The sequence below is a fragment of the Odontesthes bonariensis genome, chromosome 21 (genome assembly GCF_027942865.1).
Source record: "Odontesthes bonariensis isolate fOdoBon6 chromosome 21, fOdoBon6.hap1, whole genome shotgun sequence".
Taxonomy (NCBI): domain Eukaryota; kingdom Metazoa; phylum Chordata; class Actinopteri; order Atheriniformes; family Atherinopsidae; genus Odontesthes; species Odontesthes bonariensis.
The window spans coordinates 1598445-1621284 of record NC_134526.1 but is presented as its reverse complement, the minus strand read 5'-3'; the positions used below and the strand labels follow the sequence as shown (position 1 = coordinate 1621284).

Sequence of the window (22840 nt, the reverse complement as noted above, 5' to 3'; positions counted from 1 at the left end):
TCTAAACATTGTTTATCCAACTATGAGATCTGTAAGACAGCCACACCTTCATCTCTTCAGTGTGAAAATATGTCATCGGATCTGTTTAAAGCTGCATTCTGCCTCTGGTCTCATTGCTCTTTTTAACTTGTAATATCCTATTTATTGTGTTTTTAATGTGTTGTAAAGTGTCCTTGAGTGTTAAGAAAGGCGCTTTTTAAAAATAAAATTTATTATTATTATTATTATTATTATCTGTTTAAATAGTTAATACACTGTTAATAACTATGTCAGGTTTATTGCACTGCCATATTTTTATAACTTTTAAATATTGGGACACAAGACGTGTGGTCGTCAGGTGGGACTGACAGGTAGAGCTGGGTATCGTCAGCATAGCATTGATATGAGAAGCCATGTGATGGGATGATCTGGCCCAGTGAGGCGGTGTATATGGCAAAGAGAAGAGGTCCCAGTACTGAACCTTGGGGGATCCCTGTGGCGAGGTGGTGCGCTGCAGAAGTGTGACCAAGCCAAGACACTTTGAATGACCAACCAGTGAGATATGATTCAAACCAGGAGTGTGCTCTCCCTGTGATGCCCATGCTGGAGAGGATGTACAGAAGGATACAATGGTTGAAAGCATCAAATGCAGCCGATAAGACGAGCAGGATAAGTTCTGATTATTTAGCTTTCGCTCTGGCTTCTTTTAAGGCTTCTGTCACAGCCAACAGAGCCGTTTCAGTAGAGTGTCCACTTTTAAATCCAAATTGGTTTGGATCAAGGAGTTTATGTTGTGAGAGGTAATCTGCGACCTGCTTAAAGACCTTTCAATGGTTTTAGACAGAAACGGGAGGAGAGAGACCGGCCAATAGTTCTCCACATGAGTTGGAGGGAGGGAAGGTTTCTTGAGCTTGATTGAATGTGGTAGGAAATGTGCCCGATGTCAGTGAAGCATTAATCACATGTGTGATCGCTGCAGTTACTGTAGGAGTGATGGATTGGAATAGATTAGTAGGACCAGGGTCCAGCGGGCATGTAGTAGGACGGCTACATGTGAGAGGTTTAGATACACAGCCCTCAGTGAGAGGGGTGAATGAAGAAAAGGATGCAGTAGGACTTCTGCATGCCGAGTTTGTGGCACAAAGTTCGGGTGTGGGCAGTTTGGTGAACTGTTTGCTTATAGCTGCCACTTTGTCAGTAAAGAATGAGGCAAAGGTGTCTGCTGTCAGATTGGTATCAACATGTCTCATAAAAATTGAGACAGGTCCATGTTTCCCATGGAGCATTCCCGCTTCTTTTAACAACATCTGTAAACATCTGGAACTGAGGAGACCAGCTGCTGGACCTTTGGGAGAGGAATGTTGTCCCATTCCTGTCCGATAGAGGATTCCTGGGTCTTCTTTGTTGTATGTTTTCAGGTGGTGAAACATCTGGAATGTGGGCAGGTCAGTCCAAGACCCGGACTCTTCTACTACGAAGCTGTGCTGTTGGACTAGATGCAGGATGTGGTTTAACTTTGTCCTGCTGAAATATGCAAGGCCTTCCCTGAAGATGGGAGCAGATGTTGCTCTTGTTGTGGACAAAAGAGTAGTCGGACTCACCTTTTCAGCCTCTTATGGGGAATTTATTGATCAGAACGACGCAGAGACGTGTACATTTCAGCATGCACAGAAATTCCCTAATCTCTATTTGGCGCCTGCAGTCTGAGAATGCTACTACATCTTCGTCATTGTGTAGACAGAGTTCCTTCTGGTCCTAAACAATATGTGGTTTGAGCAGTGTCAAGGCCCTGCTACCCCCTACACTCTAAAACATGTTTATACCTTTCAGCATTGATGGAGCCTTTCCAGATGTGCAGGTTTCCAGTTACGTATTATGCATTTGGTTGGATAATCCCTTTGCTATCCGTTACCAAGGAGATGCTGGCGTTTGCATTGGAGAGGCCAACAACTAGCATGCCTAAATTGGTGACCCACTTGGTTAGACACTGCCTTACTTGGACATCTTGGTAAGAATAAACAAAAATAACTTTAACTTTAGCCTGTTTCTTGTTTATTGTAACTGCCAAGAACAGGAAAGCCGGAGCTAACGAGCGACATGTTTTCTGGCTGAGTAGCCAATGAGTGCCCTTTATATTGAATTATATCGATACGTAGGTTACTCTACATTTCAGTCAAGATATCAACCAAGAAAATGCCAAGATTAATAGTTAAAATACAATTACTGGTTTACTAGTTGGTAATATCCCTTCGGGGATCAATGAGTTGAACGAGTACTCACTTTCTCATTGGCCACCATCGGCTGCTCAGTTAGCGGTGCAGACTTATCAATGATCAGATTAGCAACTGGCTTCAGAATAGATATAGCCTCCTGTGACAAGTAAGTAGCCACCGCCGGGTGCTCAATGGTCTTAATTTTGGCCCTCATACTGCATCATACCCTCCAGGTCCATGATGAGTCTCTGCCTCAAGTGGAGGAGTTTAAATAGCTCAGGATCCTGTTATATCTAAAGAAATCTACATTTTAAAAGTATCAAATACTCTGGAAGAAAAATCTATTAAAACTCAATGTCCTCTTAAAAAAAGTAACAATTGAATAAATCTGTTGAGATAAAGAGTAAAAAATGTTCAAATAAAAATGATAAACATAAAGAAATGAAAATATAAGATAAAACATCTGAGATACAATTTATAAAAATTAAGTTTTTAGATAAATAATTTAACATTTTATCAAAAAGTCTATATGTTCAGATACTAAATATGTTAAAAATATAAGTATAATGTAAAAGAGAATATATCAAAGTGGGTTTTGAAAATATTTATTGAAGACTTTAAAAATTAAACATTACAAACACAAAGTCAAACATCGTGAGACTTAATTTAAAAAATAATTATGTAAAATGATGTAAAACGTAATATGTCTTCGATGAGAAATCAGTAATTCAGTCTATAATCGCACATCATCAGGATGAACCCCGGCTGCTCACCAAACTTCTGCTCATTGCAGCAGAATCAGTGAAGATCTGTCAGCAGGTTGGAATCCATCTGAGGTCCGTTTCACGTAGCAGGTTTAGTGAAAACTCTGAGTAGGTTAACCCTGAAATGAGGGAAACCCTGAGTTTTCCGTTTCACAAAGGGAGGTAACTCAAACCCGAGAAAGAGGGGTAACTCTAGCCTGTTTCACAAAGAGAGGTAACTTAACCTCTCGGTCAGTTACCGGAGTAACAGACTCTCTGAACCTAACCTGGTCGGGACCAGGTTTTATTCAAGAAACCTTGAGTTTCTCTCTGTCTCCGCCCTCTTTCAGCCACACACGCCATTTGATTTCCTCATTCATTCAGTCAGCAGAGCGAGTTCTTCTACTTCTATAAGTCCATTAGGCACAGTAGGAGGCAACTTTTTTCACGAACATGTTCTTTTGACAACGATCCCGTGGATGAAGGTGCAGCATTATTGCGCAGAGAAATAAATATTCGTCGGAGATGGTTATCAGACCGCGCATAGATTTTTGCATTTACAGACAATTATCTTATTGAGCGGCACTATCAGAATGTGTTGGGACAAAAGAAAAAAAAGACATTAAAGACAAATAAATATTTGTATGAATAGGCTTAAAAAAGACATATATAGGCCTATTATATTTTATAAAGGCACTCGTGTCTTGGGGGTGGATTCCCTCAGCCACTGGCCTCCCGTTAGAGGTGGCGGTGCTGGGCACCACCCGTTTTACGGGCATCTGCCTTCTTTCTGTTGGCTCAGTAGAAGTCTGTGTTAGTTTAAATAGGCTTAATTATTTAACAGAACATGATATAGATGATGACTCTAAATTTTCCTTAGGAGTGAGTGTGAGTGTGCATGGTTGTTTGTCTCGTTTGTCTCGGCCCTGTGATGGACTGGCGGCCTGTCCAGGGTGTACCCCGCCTCTTGCCCATTGACCGCTGGGATAGGCTCCAGCCCCCCCGCGACCCGACTGACGGATTCAGCGGTATAGATAATGGATGGATGGATGGTATAGATGAGAAGACATAGTTTATGTGTGTGAAAACAGCATTATGTTGGGAATAAAATAACTGCACAGTCAAATAGCCACTTAATATTTACTTTAGCCTACAGTGTAAAACATGATCAAAATGAGGTACCTCCATGCCGAGGTCTCACCTGTTTGAACAATGTTTTTATATTTCATCTTAAACTGCTGCCAAGTGCGCTTCTCCCCTGCGAGATTGCACCTAAATGAAATAAATGAATGGGCTACCATTCAAGCAGTTTCCCTGTAATATTATTGTGATTGCAAAGGACTACATTTAAACTTACACTTTTGCTGCTGCAACGGTGTTGCACTTATTTCTAAAAACGTATTGAAACTCGCCGTATGAGCGCATTAAGATTTCCAATTCGAGGTTGGTGAAAAACGTAGCCCCTCCTCTTCCCCGTTGCCAAGGTGACTCGTCGAATCGGGGCTCCATTGATGCTGGCTTTTTAAAGTTGTGGTGCACGCGCTAAACTCAAGGTGAACTTACCTTACCTTAGCGTTTCTGGAACCGAAAACTCAGGGTTTTCTATCTCAGAGTAGATCAACTCAGAGATCAGGAATAGACTCAGAGTTGGTTGAACCTGCTACGTGAAACGGACCCCTGGGCTGATTCCATCTTTAAAGGACTGGAAGAGGAAGAAGTTTCCAAGGAATCATTCAGAAGAGTTTCAAACAGAAACTGACTGAATCCATGAATCTGAAAAGGTGTTTCTGAGTGAAAGAGACAGACATGAACAGACTGAACTATCTGTTCAGCAGGGATTCTCTGACAGGAGGACACTCTGGCCCTCATTTATCAAGCCGTCGTAGAAAGCATCGTAGATATGAGCGGAGAACTCGTCGTACGCAGAGGCTCAAGTGAGATTTACAGAACATGCGTACCACACCAATCCCATCGTAAAACAGAGCGGCTGTTGATAAATCCGGCGGGTGAAATCCATCGTAATGATCCTAACCACGCCTTCTATAAAAGGGCTGCACCTCTAGATTTGCGACATGGATAGACGAAAGGCGGCAAAGAAACGCTGTCAGCGCTGTTGACAGCTGGGACGGCTGACAGCGTTGGCGATGTAAATCGCAGACCGGACGAGTTATGTATTTTCCCCTACTGTGATGGTCAATAAAACGTGATAAACCCCAGATTAAATGAAATCTAAAATTTAACGATGTTTTACTTTTTCTCCAATAAGATCAGGAAGAAGTGGTCCGATATGAAATTGGCCACAAAAAAGGTCGCAGCTCTCGGGCGCAGCATGTCACAAACAGGGGGGGGGGGGGGGGGGGGGGGCTCCGATCCAGGTTCGGATTTGAGTGCCTTGGAGGAGAGGGTGGCTGGCCTGATCGGAGCTACGTCTTTTTTCCTTGAATAACAGAATGTGCAGGCTGGTGGGATCTCTGGGTACGGGGTCCTCTGGATGTACATCTGGAAATGGCACTCCATTTTTTGGGCAATGTATGGAGAACCCCGCATGCAATAATAATATTGCATACCTTTTCGGGCGTATATAGAAGGGTTCCCCCCGCAGCCGAGAGACAGATCCACCTGCCCTTTAGGTGCCCTAACCTCTCCACAGTGCGCAGTGTTAAAGCGCCTCTCCTGTTCGGTGTGAGGGTGCGCGGTTGAATAATGAGCCATCACTCTTCCAATTACGGAGTTGTACTTGTTTAATTTATTTAATTTGCGTTTATGTTTATATTTATGTTGAAGTCAAATAAAACATAGGCCTTCTTTGAAGTGATAAGTCTGTAATTTTAACCAAGGGGTTTGTTGCGACTCATAGTGACGCTGCTGTTTATGTATGCTATTGCAGTCACCGCAAGTCAAAATGGAAAAGTGCGTACACGCCCTCAGACCTGTCGTGGCGATTTCATCTTTCCTGCGCTCACGATGGATTTGATAAATGCCAACCTTTGCGCAGAAAAGAACGTACACACGACCTACGCACGTTTTTCGTCTTACGCAAGTTTGATAAATGAGGGCCTCTGTATACTCAGCACAGAGACACTGAGGAACCATGTGAACCTAACCAGAATCCAGGATGCAGAGGTTCTTCAGTGAATGTGGTGCTGAAGGTGTGGAGGTGGATCAGTGTGTCAGAGGAGACTCTGTAGAAGGACAGAGTGCCAGCAGGACGGTCCACATACACTGCTGCTCTGTTACAGACAGAGGAGGAGGGGATGGATGTTTCTCTGTTATTGTGCCTGACAGAGTAACCAAACTGATCAGAGCACCTCAGACACCAGGACTGATTATTGCTTCCAAACGCACAGTCTCTGTCTCCTCTCCTGTTGATTCTTCTGTAACTCACTGATATATAAACCCATCCTCTCCACTCGACCTCCCAGTAACAGCGACCAGTCAGAACATTTCTACACAGCAGCAGAGGCCAGCCATAAAATCTGTCTGGATGTTCAGGATATGACTGAACCTCCTCCTCCACACATGTCACCTCCCTGTTGTTGTCAGACAGTTTCAGTCTCCTGTTCACTGTGTTTGTGTCGATTGTGAGTTGACAGGAATCTGATGGAGAGAACAAACACAATCCAGCTGCAATTATTGATCTATCATCTGTTGACTTTGATCAATGAGTGATGTGACAGTGTGAAGATGGCTGGATGTCATGAATCAGATGAAGAACACACTCACACTTCCTCAGCCCTGGTGTCAGCCATCGTTCTCCAGCAGGCTCCACCCTGAAAGGAGGAGGGGGGTCAGAGCAGCACCGTCTCTTTCAGCATCAAACATGGACATTACATGGCTCTCACACACACATTGTTCTACACTGAGAGAGATGCTGACTGCTCATGAGGACTTCACACAGCCCCACTTCACAAACACAGTGTAGTGTCTGACACTTAGCAGAGGTTCAGAAGTGCATCAGGTTCAGTGTGTCCAGATGAATAATGGTAAACATAAACATCTGGAGAAACACCCCTTAACACCCCATGCCTAATTCCCTCAGTTAAGCATGTCCAGGACAGCCACACCTGGGATATAAACATACACATATATCTTTTAGCCTGTCTACCGAGTTCACCTAGGGTCACCAAAGAGGGCAAATTTTACCCTACATAAAGGGAGAAGCACCCTCAGTGGAAGAGAGATGACACAGACTTTTAGGCTTCGAGGATCTCTCCAGATTTGATGCATCATTCTGTAATTCTGACACGGACTAGGTTGGCAATAAAATACTTCTGTGTTCTGCAGAGTTCTTCCTTTACCCTCTACACATAGGCCGTTTGTAAGGCAACCATACCTTATATATATACACAACACTACAACAGAAATGTCGCTTTAACTGGATGAATAAAGTCACCATGTTTCTGTGTTCATGATATAATGAGAAACAGAAAAAATGACAGAAAAATGTCATGAAAATTAGTCAGAAACTTTCTGGGACTGATGTTCCATAACTGTGTCTGACATATTTATACACCGATCAGCCATAACATTATGACCACCTGCCTAATATAGAGTTTGCTCTCCTCATCCTGTCAAAAGAGCTCTGACCTATCCAGGCGTGGTCAAAGAACACCTGAAGGTGTCCTGGAGCGTCTGGTACCAGGACTTGAGCAAAGGATCCTTTGGGCCCTTCCTAAGCTGTTTCAGTGCTGTCCCTCTGTGGAAATCTGCTTGTTAGGGGGGTGGTGTTGCTATGCTGTAGAACTGTGGAGGATGACTGGTCTGCAGATGATTCCTCCTCCATCAGACATTGTGTGATGCTGCAGCAGAGCTCTCCATACCTGAGAGTGTCCAGCCTCCACTGTGGATCCTCCAGTCCAGCTGAGAGCTGCTTCACTGCTGAGTCTCCTGGATGGTTGTAGCTCAGGTCCAGCTCTCTCAGATGGGAGGGGTTGGAGGTCAGAGCTGAGACCAGAGAAGCACAGCCTTCCTCTGTGATCAGACAGCCTGACAGGCTGCAGGAAACAACACAAATGGCAGAAACTGAGAGAAAAGACTCCAACAGCAGACACCATCCTGAACAGGTCAGCTGTTCATCCATGACTGTAAAGCAGAATTAAAATGATCAGCAGCTGAACAGTTGAATGAATCCTGACCTGAGAGCTTCCAGGTTACAGTTTGGACTCTGCAGTCCAACAGACAGCTGCTTCAGCCCTGAATCCTGCAGGTTGTTGTTACTCAGGTCCAGTTCTGTCAGGCTGGAGGACTGGGAGCTGAGAGCTGAGGACAGAGCTGCACAGCTTCTCTCTGAGAGGTTACAGTCGCTCAGTCTGAGGAGGGAATAACAGGAAGAGAATTAAGTTATGTAGTTATTCACTATTCAAGTTAAAGATGGTTGAATTAATAATTAATGATTACATTTATCCTAATTATTTGGTGCCAATGCCAAAGGTATTAGACACATATTACTCTCGTGTATACTTAATATTATTTTTTCGTTTCCGCCCTATATTATGACGGCTAACTAGTCTAGCACCGATGGTCCGACCGGCATAAAAAGCACACCGCTGCACAACGACCTCGATCGGTGTGTTATTACGTTTGGCTCTCATTAGTCAAAAGGAATTCCGGCAAAATGGGAAAAACTGGGAAAATTGTGGATGGGAAAATGCATTGAAAATTCTAAACCTATCCTATTTTAGAGGCCTTATAACTCAGCCATACAGCATCGCACAGACCTCATTCAAAGTTTATATGTGACAGGAGACTCTCGGCTTTAACTGAACTAAAGGGTTTGTTGATACATTATACAGCTTTGATACAACGGCAGTTTACGTTTTAGGAAGACTACATCTCGGCCAAGGTGTCTCTCCCACTCTACTGCTCACTCTAATTTCGATACTGCACCAATTCCTCGAACAAATGTCTCTCATGTCCAAAATATCTGCCCGATCTGGAAAAATGTCACTTCAAAACGTAGGCATCTTTGTCCTCTTTCACCCAAAGTCACACTCATTGAGCTCTGCCACACATATTTCTTACAAATGGCCTCTGAGCCCAGAGGTCGCCTCCCCATTTCCATTATAAAGGCCTAAAGTCATAAAATTCAGGTGAAAAATAATTCTAAAACTGCCATAAAAAACGAGCCACAAATAGTAGCCAAATGAAAATTACACGGCTGGCTTCTGCCGTCTCTTGGGGCGCTGAGGGTTCAACCATTATTCGGATATGACTTTTACTTTCCTCATTCAAAGTTTTTATGTGACAGGAGACTCTCATCTTTAACTGAACTAAAGGGTTTGTTTATAGGGCGGGCAGTAGATCAGCACCCATCAAAATTTCTTCAGAAATTTTCTAGTTATATATTATAAAGATTTTCTACATTCTTGCGGCATGTTTCTTTCCTCTTGATGTAAACTGATCTGATGGAACTGTTTGCTGTGAATCTGTGTTATCTACAAACTGAAATTATCTGAGAAATAACTCAGTTATTTTCTCTCCTTTTAACAAGAAAAACAGAGCATTTAAAACATATTTATCTCTGGACTTACACAGCTTTGTTGGAGGCTTTGACCACTGGCAGCAGCCTCAGAAGAGCCTCCTCTGAAGCAGAGTATTTCTTCAGGTCAAACTCATCCAGATGTTGTCCTGATGACAGTAAGATGAAGACCAGAGCTGACCACTGAGCAGGAGACAGTTTATCTGTGGAGAGACGTCCTGAACTCAGGGCCTGTTGGATCTGCTCCACCAGAGAACGATCATTCAGTTCATTCAGACAGTGGAACAGATTGATGCTTCTCTCTACAGACAGATCCTCACTGATCTTCTTCTTGATGTAACAGACTGTTTCCTGATTGGTCTGTGAGCTACTTCCTGTCTGTGTCAGCAGGCCTCGTAGGAGCCTCTGATTGGTCTGCAGGGAAAGACCCAGGAGGAAGCGGAGGAACAGGTCCAGGTGTCCGTTTGGACTCTCTAAGGCCTTGTCCACAGAACTCTGATGGATATATTTTAGTTTTTTTTTTACTTTGAATGATTTAAACCTCTTTTGTTGTTCCTCCATCAGGTTGAGTCCAGAGTTGCTGAAGGTCAGATGCACATGAAGAGCAGCCAGAAACTCCTGAACACTCAGATGGATGAAGCAGAACACCTTCTCCTGGTACAGCCCTCTCTCCTCTCTAAAGATCTGTGTGAACACTCCTGAGTACACTGAGGCTGCTGACATATCGATGCCACACTCTGTCAGGTCTGATTCATAGAAGATCAGGTTTCCTTTCTGCAGCTGCTCAAAAGCCAGTTTTCCCAGAGACTTAATCATCTTCCTGCTCTCTGGACTCCAGTGTGGATCTGTCGCAGCTCCTCCATCATACTTGAGCTTCTTCACTTTGGCCTGAACCACCAGGAAGTGGATGTACATCTCAGTCAGGGTGCTGGGCAGCTCTGCTCCCTCTCTGGTTTCCAACACATCCTCCAGAACTGTAGCAGTGATCCAGCAGAAGACCGGGATGTGGCACATGATGTGGAGGCTTCGGGATGTCTGGATGTGGGAGATGATCCTGCCGGCCTGCTCCTCATCTCTGAATCTCTTCCTGAAGTACTCCTCCTTCTGTGGGTCAGTGAACCCTCTGACCTCTGTCACCATGCCAACACAGCCAGCAGGGATCTGATTGGCTGCTGCGGGTCGTGTGGTTATCCAGAGGCGAGCAGAGGGAAGCAGCTTCCCCCTGATGAGGTTTGTCAGCAGCACATCCACTGAGGTGGGCTCTGTAGCATCAGCCAGGGGCTCCTTGCTGTGGAAGTCCAGAGGAAGTCGACACTCATCCAGACCGTCAAAGATGAACACAACCTGGAACTGTTCAAAGCTGCAGATTCCTGCTGCTTTGGTCTCAGTAAAGAAGTGATGAACAAGTTCCACCAAGCTGAACTTTCTCTCTTTCAGCACATTCAGCTCTCTGAAAGTGAATGGAAACATGAAGTGGATGTCCTGGTTGGCTTTGCCTTCAGCCCAGTCCAGAGTGAACTTCTGTGTTAAGACTGTTTTCCCAATGCCAGCCACTCCCTTTGTCATCACTGTTCTGATTGGTTCATCTCTTCCAGGTGGGCCTTTAAAGATGTCTTCCTGTCTGATGGGTGTTTCTGCTCTGCCTGCTTTCCTGGATGCTGCTTCAATCTGTCTGACCTCATGTTCATCCTCTCCGGTCCCTCCCTCTGTGATGTAGAGCTCTGTGTAGATCTGATTCAGAAAGGTTGGCTTTCCTGCTTTAGGAATCCCCTCAAACACACACTGGAACTTCCTCTTCAGAGCAGATTTAACTTTACGTCCACAAAGTTCTGAATGAAGACAACAAATAACATCAGTAACTAGAAAAGTTCTGAAGAAATTTTGATGGCTGCCAATCTACTGCCCGCCCTATAAAAAAAATGTTTAGTTTAGTTTAAGTTGAGAGTCTCCTGTCACATATAAACTTTGAATGAGGTCTCTCTGATGTCGTATGGCTGAGTTATGAGGCCTCTAAATAGGGCAGTTTTTGGCATTTGAGGCAAAAGAGCCTTCTTTTTCTCTCCTTATGACCATGAGTTTTAATCCTGATGCATATATCTGGAACAAACCCTATAAAGGTGAGAGTCTGCTGTCCCATATAAACTTTGCTTTTCAATCGATTTTCCCATTGAATTTTGGGCCTCTGCAAGACCCAAAATTCCTAAGACATGTCATTTTTATCATGGTCCTGTTTAGAATACAGCTTTTATGGCATTTTCAAAATGTCCCCGTTAAGTGCTTTTCAATACATTTTCCCATTGCATTGTGGGTATTTTCAAACTTCCCCTCACTATCAGTTTAAAGGAGAAACGCAGATCAGATTTATAACATGAAGCTGTTATAACAGGGCAGCCATCTTGGCTCTGCCCTCATAAGCAGTCTTAGAACAGAGCAGGCTAACAAGGCGTTGCCCCGGTAACAGGAGCAGGTGCGGGCTCCTAATGCGTCGTTAGACAGAGAGCCAACTGACATATTTGCACACACTATGGCTTCTTAAAATTAGACTAATTTTGACTGTAGCCTACTGTCTCAAACAAACGGTCGGTGTTCGAAAAGTAAATGCCGTATCCGAATAATTTTTTAACCGTCAGCGCCCCAAGAGACGGCAGAAGCCAGCGGTGTAATTTTCATTCGGCTACTATGTCTGGCTGTTTTTTATGGCAGTTTTGAAATAATTTTTAGACATTGATTTTATGATTTTAGGCGTTTATAATGGAAATTGAGAGGCGACCTCTGGGCTCAGAGGCAATTTGTAAGAAATCTGTGTGGCAGAGCTCAATGGACTTTGTGTGAAAGAGGATAAAAATGTGTACAGGATAGTAAAATTTGTCCAAATCGGGCAGATATTTTGGACATGAGAGATATTTGTTTTTTAGGAATTGGTGCAGTCTCAAATTTAGAGTGAGCAGTAGAGTGGGAGATACACCTAAGCTGAGATGTAGTCTTCCTAAAACGTAAACTGCCATTGTGTCAAAGCTGTTTAATATATATACAAACCCTTTGGTTCCGTTAAAGCTGAGAGTCTCCTGTCACATATAAAGTTTGAATGAGGTCTGGGTTCCGCTTTATGGCTGAGTTATAAGGCCTCTAAAATAGGCCATTTTGGCGCTCGTTGAGCTCGTTGTGTCATTTTTTAATTTCCAATGCATTTTCCCATCCGTAATTTCCCGACTTTTTCACTTTTTGCCGGAATTCCTTTTGACTAACGAGAGAACCAAAAGTCATTGCACACCATTCCCGATCGATGCGCACGCAGCGGTGTGCTTTTTATGTCGGTCGGACTGTCGCTGCAAGACTAGTAGCGCGCCGAACTTTAGGGCCGAAACAGAAAAATAAGAGTCTGGCAACAGAGTAACAGAGTAAGATGTGTGTCTAATGCCTTCGGCATTGGCACCCATAAATAGACATTTCAACCCTGTACAGACTGAGTATCTGAACATCTGCTGTTCTGTGTGCTGAGACATCAGTAAATGTGTCATTTATCCAGCAGGTTAAACCTTTAGAGAAATCCTCTTACTGCTCTGCAGACGGTCAGCCAGCTCCTCCTGCTTCATTCTCCTCAGGAAGTGAGCTGTGATCTTCACTAATGCCTCTCTGCTGCTCCTCTGCTCTTCATCCTCACCCTCCCTCTGACTCTCTAAGCATTCTGGGTAATCTGGACTCAGAACCTTCTGCATCTTCTTCAGCTCCTCCTTCACAAAAGTGAGCATGTTGTCCTCCAGCAGCTGGAACAGAAAACTATATGAATGAGCCGATCAGACTGAAACCATGGAGCCAAACATCAGATCCATGTTGGACACACTGACAGCCCACTGGTCTACAGAGTGCAGCATGGAGATGGCTGTGAGCAGAACAGATGGGAAAGTAGCTGTTGCACATGTACAGACCATAAATATGGAGTCCAGCTGTGTTTGATGCTGCTGGGCAGACGGACCACTGGGACCCTCTGAGCTCTGCTGGTCCACTCTGTGGAGGAATCATGAAGAATGAGCTCACATTGTGTCTGTCCACACAGAGAGCAACACAAGGTGAAGGTCCATGAAGGGATGTGTGGATGTGAGCAGTGAACGCAGCCATAAAGCAGCTGATGAACTCTGAAGCTGCTCATCATCAGCATCTGTGTTCCAGAAGATAAGAGCTCAGTGTGTTTCTAACAGTGGGAGGAAGCTGATGTCAGATGAAGTGATAAGTGGTGAAAGGGTGAATGATCATCATCATGATTCAGCTGTAGATTACCAACCATGCTCCCAGTTTAACAAGCTTTCATTGGTCTGGACAGATCTATCAAAGAATTAAAAAGAACCACCTCACGCTCACCTCTGAGACCGTGAACGTTGGTCTGGTTTAAAGTTAATAAGACGATCATTTGACCTGTCGCTCTGCATGGACACACAGCTGGGTTCAGGTTCAGGTTCAGGTTCAGGTTCAGGTTCAGGTTCAGGTTCAGGTTCAGGTTCAGGTTCAGGTCTCTGATAGCTGCTAACAGGAAAAAAAAACATATGTTTAATTTATATTTACATGTTCAGTCAAATTTAGTTTGGATTAAAAAGTAAAAATTTGACAGTTTTGGTTTTAAATTACACCAATAAAATTATACAAATATATCAATAAATCTCCTGAAAAATACACTTTGTTTCAATAAAGAGCAGAAAGACTAAAGTAAACATCACATTACACACATGATGCAGCTAATTAATCTCATCAGAGACATCAAGAACTGATCCAGGTCTGAAACAATTCATCTGAAACATGATGCAGCCTCCACTGAGCACTGACAGATACTCACTGTTGGGCTGATGGGACATCATGTTGGAAATAAATAAACTTTTCCTTGGACATGTCGCTCTTAAAGGAGACACAGCTGGGTTCAGGTTCAGGTTCAGGTTCAGGTTCAGGTTCAGGTTCAGGTTCAGGTTCAGGTTCAGGTTCAGATTCAGGTTCAGGTTCAGGTTCAGGTTCAGGTTCAGGTTCAGATTCAGGTTCAGGTTCAGGTTCAGGTTCAGGTTCAGGTTCAGGTTCAGGTTCAGGTTCAGGTTCAGGTTCAGGTTCAGGTTCAGGTTCAGGTTCAGGTTCAGGTTCAGGTTCAGGTTGGTTCCTGTGAATAAAGGTGGTTTGGTGATGTGAGTGCTGAGCTCTGACATGGAGGAGAGTCATGGACAGTTAGAGATGGTCACCTCACCTCTGAGCTCTGCTCTGGCTCTCATGTTCCCCACACAGAGAGGTTTTAGTGTCCTCACACTGATCCATGCTGCTGAACTCACATCAGCTCACACACACTTTCTACCTTCATCTGCAGAGGAAACACACATCATTCATCTGCACATCAACTCACATCCTCTTTTCCATCATCTGTGCTGTAAAAAGATCAGCTGCTCCTCCTCTGATTGGCTCTGATTCTCTGTTTCATATCAGTGTCAGCTGAATGCAGTCAGACAGGAGTGCTGAGGCAGAGGAAGCTGCCATCAGCTGCTGTACTTCCACCACCTGTCCACTAGAGGGAGGCATGGAGCTACAGCCCAGCACACACCTCATGATCCCGATGACGATGATGAAGGATTCTGTCAGTTTAGTTTTCAGAGGACTTTTTAACAGCAAATACAAACAGGGACAGATGTTAGATCTGAGCTGTGTGAGGCTTTTAATAAAGCTGATCAAAAGTCTAAATACTGAGAAAAAGGAGCTGAAATTAAATCAAAATCAAAACTTGGAAATGCATTAAAATTCATGTATAATGGGACAAAATAGCCCCATTTGGAGGCCTCATAACTCAGCCATACTTCATCATAGACACATCATTCAAAGTTTAAACGGGTCAGGAAAAACTCAACTTTAACTGAACTAAAGGGTTTGCTGATATATTGTAAAGCTTTGACACAACAGCAGTTTAACTTTCAGGAAAAATCAGGACTCCTCTCACTCGCTGTCCTGGTGTCTCACACTCTGTTTTTACCAGCTTGAAATTAATACCAAAATCACTCAAACAAACTTCTCTCACATCCAAAATGTTTTCTGCACCCAGACAAAATATACTTCAAAATGTAGGTATTTTTGTCCTCTTTCACCCAAAGTCACCCTCATTGTGCTTGGCCTCACGGTTTTCTCTCAAATCCCCTCTGAGCGCAGAGAGCGACCACTCGGGCTGCCATTGACGGCCATTATAACCAGGTCGCCTCATCTCCTTATAAAATCAATGTGAAGGATGTTTTTAAAACTGCCATTAAAAAAATACCGTAAATATGAGCATCATGAAAAATACACCAGTGGCTTCTGCCGTCCCTTCTGGCGCTCACAGTTGAAGAAGTTTTCAGATATAACTTATAGTTTTCGAACAGCGACTGTTTGTTCAAGGCAAACATGTCAGTATTGAGCACCAAGGTCTCCCTGTCAGTCAGAGCTCCTCTGCTCTTACACACAGCTGTCTCCATAGCAACTAATGACACAGCTGACCCTCCTTATAAGGGCACAGCCAAGATGGCTGACCTGTTATAACAGCTTTATGACAGCCTCTGTGTTATGTCTGCTCCCATTACAATGTGACTATAAAATGGCCGCCTTACGTGTCTGTAAATGACACATTTCTCTCTCCTTTAAGATAATAATCTCAAAACCTGTTAGAAAATGGTACGATCCACCTCAGGGGTGTTTCAGATTTTACGGCTATTTTTCTGGACATTTATGTGATAAATTTATTTTAACTTAAATAAAATAAAAACATGAAACATAAACATATAATCTGATCATCATGTTGTTTGATTCCAGTTAATCAATAATCTGATATTCATGTAGATTTTTCTTCAAACTCAAACTGATCAAAGTTTGTTCTGAAATAAGAAGTGAACATGTTCTCCAACATCACAGAGCAGAAACAAACAGGAAAGTTTGAACTTACAGATTGTTCAGAGCTGAAGAAGAAGAAGACTCTCCACTCGACAGACTGAGACACAGGTGAGCTGCTTCCTGGAACCAGTCAGAGCCGAGTCCACCTGTGACGGAGGCGGGACAGATAGAACCTGTCTGAGCAGTGGAGTTCATGTTAAACACACCTCCAAGTTCCTGAACAACAAACTCTGATCTGAAGATATTATAAATCAGAGTAAAACAGATGAGGAAACTAACAGAGTCAAGTTCTGTTTCAATGAGACAAGGCCAACAAGGAAGCAGGCTGATTTATTTTCATCAGTTAGTGTTACAGCTGGGAGTTGATCTGATTAGCACACATCACATCATTACATGATGTAATGCTGAGAGCTTTCAAGCTAATCTGCCTCATAGGTTAGTTTGAGCTTAAATTCAGCTGCTAGTTTCATTTAACAGTAAATAGAGGAAAGTTACAGAATAACTGAAGTTACAGGATGATTTTGTAAAGTCTAAACATTGTTTATCCAACTATGAGATCTTTAAGACAGCCACACCTTCATCTCTTCAGTGTGAAAATATGTCGTCGGACCGTTCAGACTCGGTTAAAGTCAGATGCTGACATCTGAAGACATTAACCCTTCTCATGATGCTCAGAGTGAACAAACAAACACTCATGTGTTTTTTTATTCCTTAAATACTTCAGTGTTGTTATTAAAATTGTAATAATGACTGTTGATTACCACATGGAATCCAACAGTGTTCTACACAAACAGTACAACATCTACACATACTAAACATTTACTATCTAATCAGGTTTAGAGTCAACCACTGAACAGAAAGAGCTCAACTCAAAGCACTGAATTATTCTAACTGTGATTAACAGCAAACTTCAGTTTTAATGCTGTTGGATCTCCCTGCTGCCTCTGACACAGCTGATCATCCATTCTTTCATGATGAAGATGGCACCTTCAGAGCGGCAGCCTGTTGCAGCAGAGCTTTTCTTACTTTGAGGTGTTCTTCACGCACTTTAGTGTATTTTTAAAATGTCTATTTGTTGTTTTGCTGTTTAATCTGCGCTTTCATCGCCTTGAAGCCTCTTAACTTTTATCTCGGCCCTCCACGCTGCCTCCTGTGGAGCAGTGTTTACATACACATGCCACCAGCTTTTAGCGCTCTCCAAAACACCTTCCCTGCCGGGCAGCGAGTCCGGTCGTTCCAGAGGGTATCAGACGGATACGCCGTGGATGCAGAGCTGGAGCAAAAGTGAAAACGAGTTGAAGGAGATTTAAATCCTTAGTTCCCTCAGTCATCGTGGGAAATGTGAGCTCGTTGTCAGTTAAGATGGACGAGTTGTGGGCACTGATAGAGACTCAGAGGGAGGACCGTGAGTGCTTTCCAAAGACATGGCTGCAGGTGGACCTCACAGACCACTGTTTCACCGACCGGCTTCAGGACGGTGCAAGCAGACAGGGACGGTTGGAGGAGCGGTAAGTGGAAAGGTGGAGGGATTGCTGTATTTATGAATCAATGATGGCGTAATCCCAAACATGTTAAGGTTAAGGAACATCTTTGCTTTTGCCACGAGTGTGCGTCCGTACTACTTGCAGAGAGAGTTCTTCTCAGCTATACTTGTTGGTGTTTATGTTCCACCATCAATTGACGAAGCAGTAACATTGCTCAGCTACAGTCTAGACACCCGGAGGCCATCATAGTTATTACTGGAGATTTCAACCACGCAAGTTTGGACTCTACTCTTCCCACTTTTCATCAGCTTGTTAACTGCACCACAAGATGAAATAAAACACTGGACCTTCTGTATGCACATGTTAAAGATGCATACAGAGCCACAGCCCTACCTCCACTTGGCCAATGATGGCCTCTCCGTGATGGACAATCCATCACATCCTCTCTATGAAACTCTACAGACACAGCGGAGGTCACTCTCCAACAGACTGATTCAGTTCTGATTCTACAATGAACGCTTCAGGAAAACCTTCCTAACATTCTCCATCTTTTCTGTTCAACAGCTCACCTCTGCAACAGGTGAACTCACCACTGCAGTCCACATTTACATAGACAGCTCCACAGTGTCCCCCTCCCCTCAGGTTAAGAGTCTGGGTTCCACTCCCATATCAATAACATTACCCGGTCTGCATATTTCCATTTACGTAATATTAATCGTCTCCGCCCCTCTCTCACTCCTCACACCACTGCTATTCCTGGTCCAAAGCCTCGTCACCTCCCGCATCGACTACAGTAAAACTCTGCAGCACGCATCATCTCCGGAACCCCCTCCTTTCACCATATCACCCCTGTTCTCCAAGCTTCACTGGCTCCCGGTCAAATTCAGAATTATTACTTTTAAAACCCTACTTTACACAATCAAGGACATCCACAACCTGCCCCCCCATATTTGTTTGATCTCCTCTCCATTGTCATCCCCTCTCGCTCCCTCAGGTCTTCCTCCTCCCTCCACCTCTCTGAGCCCTCTCAACACCAACAGGGTTGGGAAGCAGAGCTTCACTCACTCCCACCAGACATCCGCAGCATTGACTCTTTACCCCTCTTCAAATCAAAACTCAAACCCATCTGTTTCAAGCTGCATTCTCCCTCTAGCCTCATTGCTCTTTTTAACTTGTATTATCCTATTTATTGTGTTTTTAATGTGTTGTGAAGTGTCCTTGAGTGTTAAGAAAGGCGCTTTAAAAAAAAAAGGATTGTTATTTATTTATGGGTGCCAATGCCAAAGGCATTAGACACACATCTTACTCTTGTGCCAGACTCTTATTCTTCCGTTTCCGCCCTAAAGTTCGGCACGCTACTAGTCTGGCAGCGATACTCCGACCGACATAAAAAGCACACCACTGCGTGCGTATTGATCGGGAATGGTGTGCTATTTCGTTTGGCTCTCATAAGTCAAAAGGAATTCCGGCAAAATGGGAAAAAGTCAGAAAAATGCGGATGGGAAAATGCATTGAAAATTAAAAAATTGCCCATTTTGGGCCAAAACGAGCTTCAAAATGGCTTATTTCAGAGGCCTTATAACTCAGCCATACAGCATAGCACAGACCTCATTCAAAGTTTATATGTGACAGGAGACTCTCGGCTTTAACTGAATCGAAGGGTTTGTATATATCTTATACAGCTTTGACACAACGGCAGTTTACGTTTTAGGGAGACAAAGTGTCAATTCCTGCATCTTCCCACTCTGCTGCTCACTCTAAATTCGAGACTTCACCAATTCCTCAAATAAATGTCTCTCATGTCCGAAATATGTGCCCGATCTGGACAAATTTTATCACAAAACGTAGGCATTTTTGTCCTCTTTTACACAATGTCACAATCATTGACCTCTGCCACACAGATTTATCACAAATTGCCTCTGAGCGCAGTGAGTCGTCCCTCCAACTGACATTCCGTCCATTATAAATGGCTAAAATGATAAAAATCAATGTGTAAAAAGGATTTAAGCCCTTAAGCATTTTTAAAATGGCATAAAAGCTGTATTTTAAACAGGACCTTGATGAAAAAATGACATAACTGTCTACAGCAGACCTGTCTTATGAATTTTGGGCCTTGCAGAGGCCCAGAATTCAATGGGAAATAATTGAGAAGCACTTTACGAGCCCCAAAATCTATTTTAAAATGCCAAAAAACCTGTTTTTTAAACAGGACCTTGATAACAATGACATGGCTTACTACAGCAGACCTGTCTTATGAATTTTGGGTCTCGCAGAGCCCCCAAATTCAATGGGAAAATCGATTGAAAAGCACTTAACGAACCAAAAACTGCCCTGTTTCGTAGGCCTCATTCCTCAGCCATACGACATCACACAGACTACATTCAAAGTTATATGTGACAGCAGACTCTCAACTTTTAAGGGTTTGTTACAGGCATATGCATCAGGATTAAAACTCATGGTCATAAGGAGAGAAAAAGAAGGCCCTTTTGCCTCAAATGCCAAAAACTTCTCTATTTTGGAGGCCTCATAACTCAGCCATACAACATCACAGAGGCCTCATTCAAAGTTTATATGTGACAGGAGACCGTCAACTTTAACTGAATTAAAGGGTTTATTGATTGGACGGGCAGTAGATTGGCACCCATCAAAATTTCTTCAGAAATGTTCTAGTTATTATTATTACTTATCTGTTTAAATTGTTAATACACTGTGAATAACTATGTCAGTTTCCATATTTATATAACTTTTGAATCTTGGGACACAAGACGTGTGGTCGTCAGGTGTTAATGACAGATGGAGCTGGGTATCGTCAGCATAGCATTGATATGAGAAGCCATGTGATGGGATGATCTGGCCCAGTGAGGCGGTGTATATGGCAAAGAGAAGAGGTCCCAGTACTGAACCTTGGGGGATCCCTGTGGCGAGGTGGTGTGCTGCAGAAGTGTGACCAAGCCAGGATACTTTGAATGACCGAACAGTGAGGTATGATTCAAACCAGGAGTGTGCTCTCCCTGTGATGCCCATGCTGGAGAGTATGGACAGAAGGATACAATGGTTGACAGCATCAAATGCAGCCGATAAGACGAGCAGGATAAGAACTGATTATTTAGCTGTTGCTCTGGCTTCTTTTAAGGCTTCTGTCACAGCCAACAGAGCTGTTTCAGTAGAGTGTCCACTTTTAAACACAGATTGGTTTGGATCAAGGAGGTTGTGTTGTGAGAGGTAATCTGTGACCTGCTTAAAGACCTTTCAATGGTTTTAGACAGAAACGGGAGGAGAGAGACCGGCCAATAGTTCTCCACATGAGTTCGAGGGAGGGAAGGTTTCTTGAGCTTGTTTGAATGTGGTAGGAAATGTGGCTGATGTCAGTGAAGTATTAATCACATGTGTGACCGCTGCAGTTACTGTAGGAGCGATGGATTGGAATAGATTAGTAGGAGCAGGTCCAGCGGGCATGTAGTAGGACGGCTACTTTTGAGAGGTTTAGATACACAGCCCTCAGTGAGAGGGGTGAATGAAGAAAAGGATGCAGTAGGACTTCTGCATGCCGAGTTTGTGGCACAAGGTTCGGGTGTGGGCAGTTTGGTGAACTGTTTGCTTATAGCTGCCACTTTGTCCGTAAAGAATGAGGCAAAGGTGTCTGCTGTCAGATTGGTATCAACATGTCTCATAAAAATTGAGACAGGTCCATGTTTCCCACTGTGTAGCATCCCCTCTTCTTTTAACAACATCTGTAAACATCTGGAACTGAGGAGAACAGCTGCTGGACCTTTGGGAGAGGAATGTTGTCCCATTCCTGTCTGATGGAGGATTCCTGGGTCTTCTTTGTTGTATGTTTTCAGGTGGTGAAACATCTGGAATGTGGGCAGGTCAGTCCAGCACCCGGACTCTTCTACTACGAAGCCGTGCTGTTGGAATAGATGCAGGATGTGGTTTAACTTTGTCCTGCTGAAATATGCAAGGCTTTCCCTGAAGATGGGAGCAGATGTTGCTCTTGTTGTGGACAAAAGAGTAGTCAGACTCAACTTTGCAGCCTCTTATGGGAAATTTATTGATCAGAACGACACAGAGACGTGTACATTTCAGCATGCACAGAAATTCCCAATGACCTTAGTTTGTGCGATCTTCTTATACCTCTTGATATCATTCTGTGTGTATGTGGCCCAAACCTAATCTCTATTTGTCGCCTGCGGTCTGAGAATGATACTACATCTTCGTCATTGTGTAGACAGAGTTCATTCTGGTCCTAAACAATATGTGGTTTGAGCAGTGTCAAGGCCCTGCTACCCCCTACACTCTAAAACCTGTTTATACCTTTCAGCATTGATGGAGCCTTTCCAGATGTGCAGGTTTCCAGTTACGTATTATGCATTTGGTTGGATAATCCCTTTGCTTTCCGTTACCAAGGAGATGCTGGCATTTGCATTGGAGAGAACAACAACTAGCATGCCTAAATTGGTGACCCACTTGATTTGACACTGCCTTACTTGGACATCTTGGTAAGAACAAACAAAAATAACTTTAACTTTAGCCTGTTTCTTGTTTATTGTAACTGCCAAGAACAGGAAAGCCGGAGCTAACGAGCGACATATTTTGTGGTTTTCTGGCTGAGTAGCCAATGAGTGCCCTTTATATTGAATTATATCGATACGTAGGTTACTCTACATTTCAGTCAAGATACCAACCAAGAAAATGGAAAGATTAATCGTTAAAATACAATTACTGGTTTACTAGTTGGTAATCTCCCTTCGGGGATCAATGAGTAGAACGAGTACTCGCTTTCTCATTGGCCACCGGTGCGGACTTATCAATGATCAGATCAACAACTGACTTCAGAATAGATATAGCCTCCTGTGACAAGTATGTAGCCACCGCCGGGTGATCAATGGTCTTAATTTTGGCCCTCATACTGCACCATACCCTCCAGGTCCGTGATGAGTCTCTGCCTCAAGTGGAGGAGTTTAAATAGCTCAGGATCCTGTTAAATCTAAAGAAATCTACATTTTAAAAGAATCAAATACTCTGGAAGAAAAATCTATTAAAACTCAACGTCCTCTAAGAAAAAGT

At 43.4% G+C, this 22840-nt stretch overlaps 1 protein-coding gene across 6 annotated transcripts in view; it reads right to left on the bottom strand.

Annotated features, from left to right (window-relative positions):
* Positions 1–2787: 2787 nt before the first annotated feature.
* Positions 2788–22840, bottom strand: part of LOC142371511 (protein NLRC3-like) — a 35462-nt gene continuing 15409 nt past the window's right edge. For 2 of the 6 annotated variants that reach the window (XM_075454188.1, XM_075454190.1), the window contains 8 exons: positions 14239–14547; positions 13770–13931; positions 13340–13418; positions 12970–13177; positions 9466–11242; positions 7756–8244; positions 6659–6705; positions 2788–6532 (listed from right to left, as the gene is read on the bottom strand). In XM_075454188.1, coding sequence (XP_075310303.1) covers positions 8040–8244; positions 9466–11242; positions 12970–13177; positions 13340–13418; positions 13770–13931; positions 14239–14547 — 2740 coding nt within the window. In that variant the 3' untranslated portion in view covers positions 2788–6532; positions 6659–6705; positions 7756–8039. Of the gene's footprint in view, positions 6533–6658; positions 6706–7755; positions 8245–9465; positions 11243–12969; positions 13178–13339; positions 13419–13769; positions 13932–14238; positions 14548–14631; positions 15105–16341; positions 16431–22840 lie in introns of those variants that run through there. The other 4 variants (XM_075454189.1, XM_075454191.1, XM_075454192.1 and 1 more) reach the window with 4 other exon arrangements.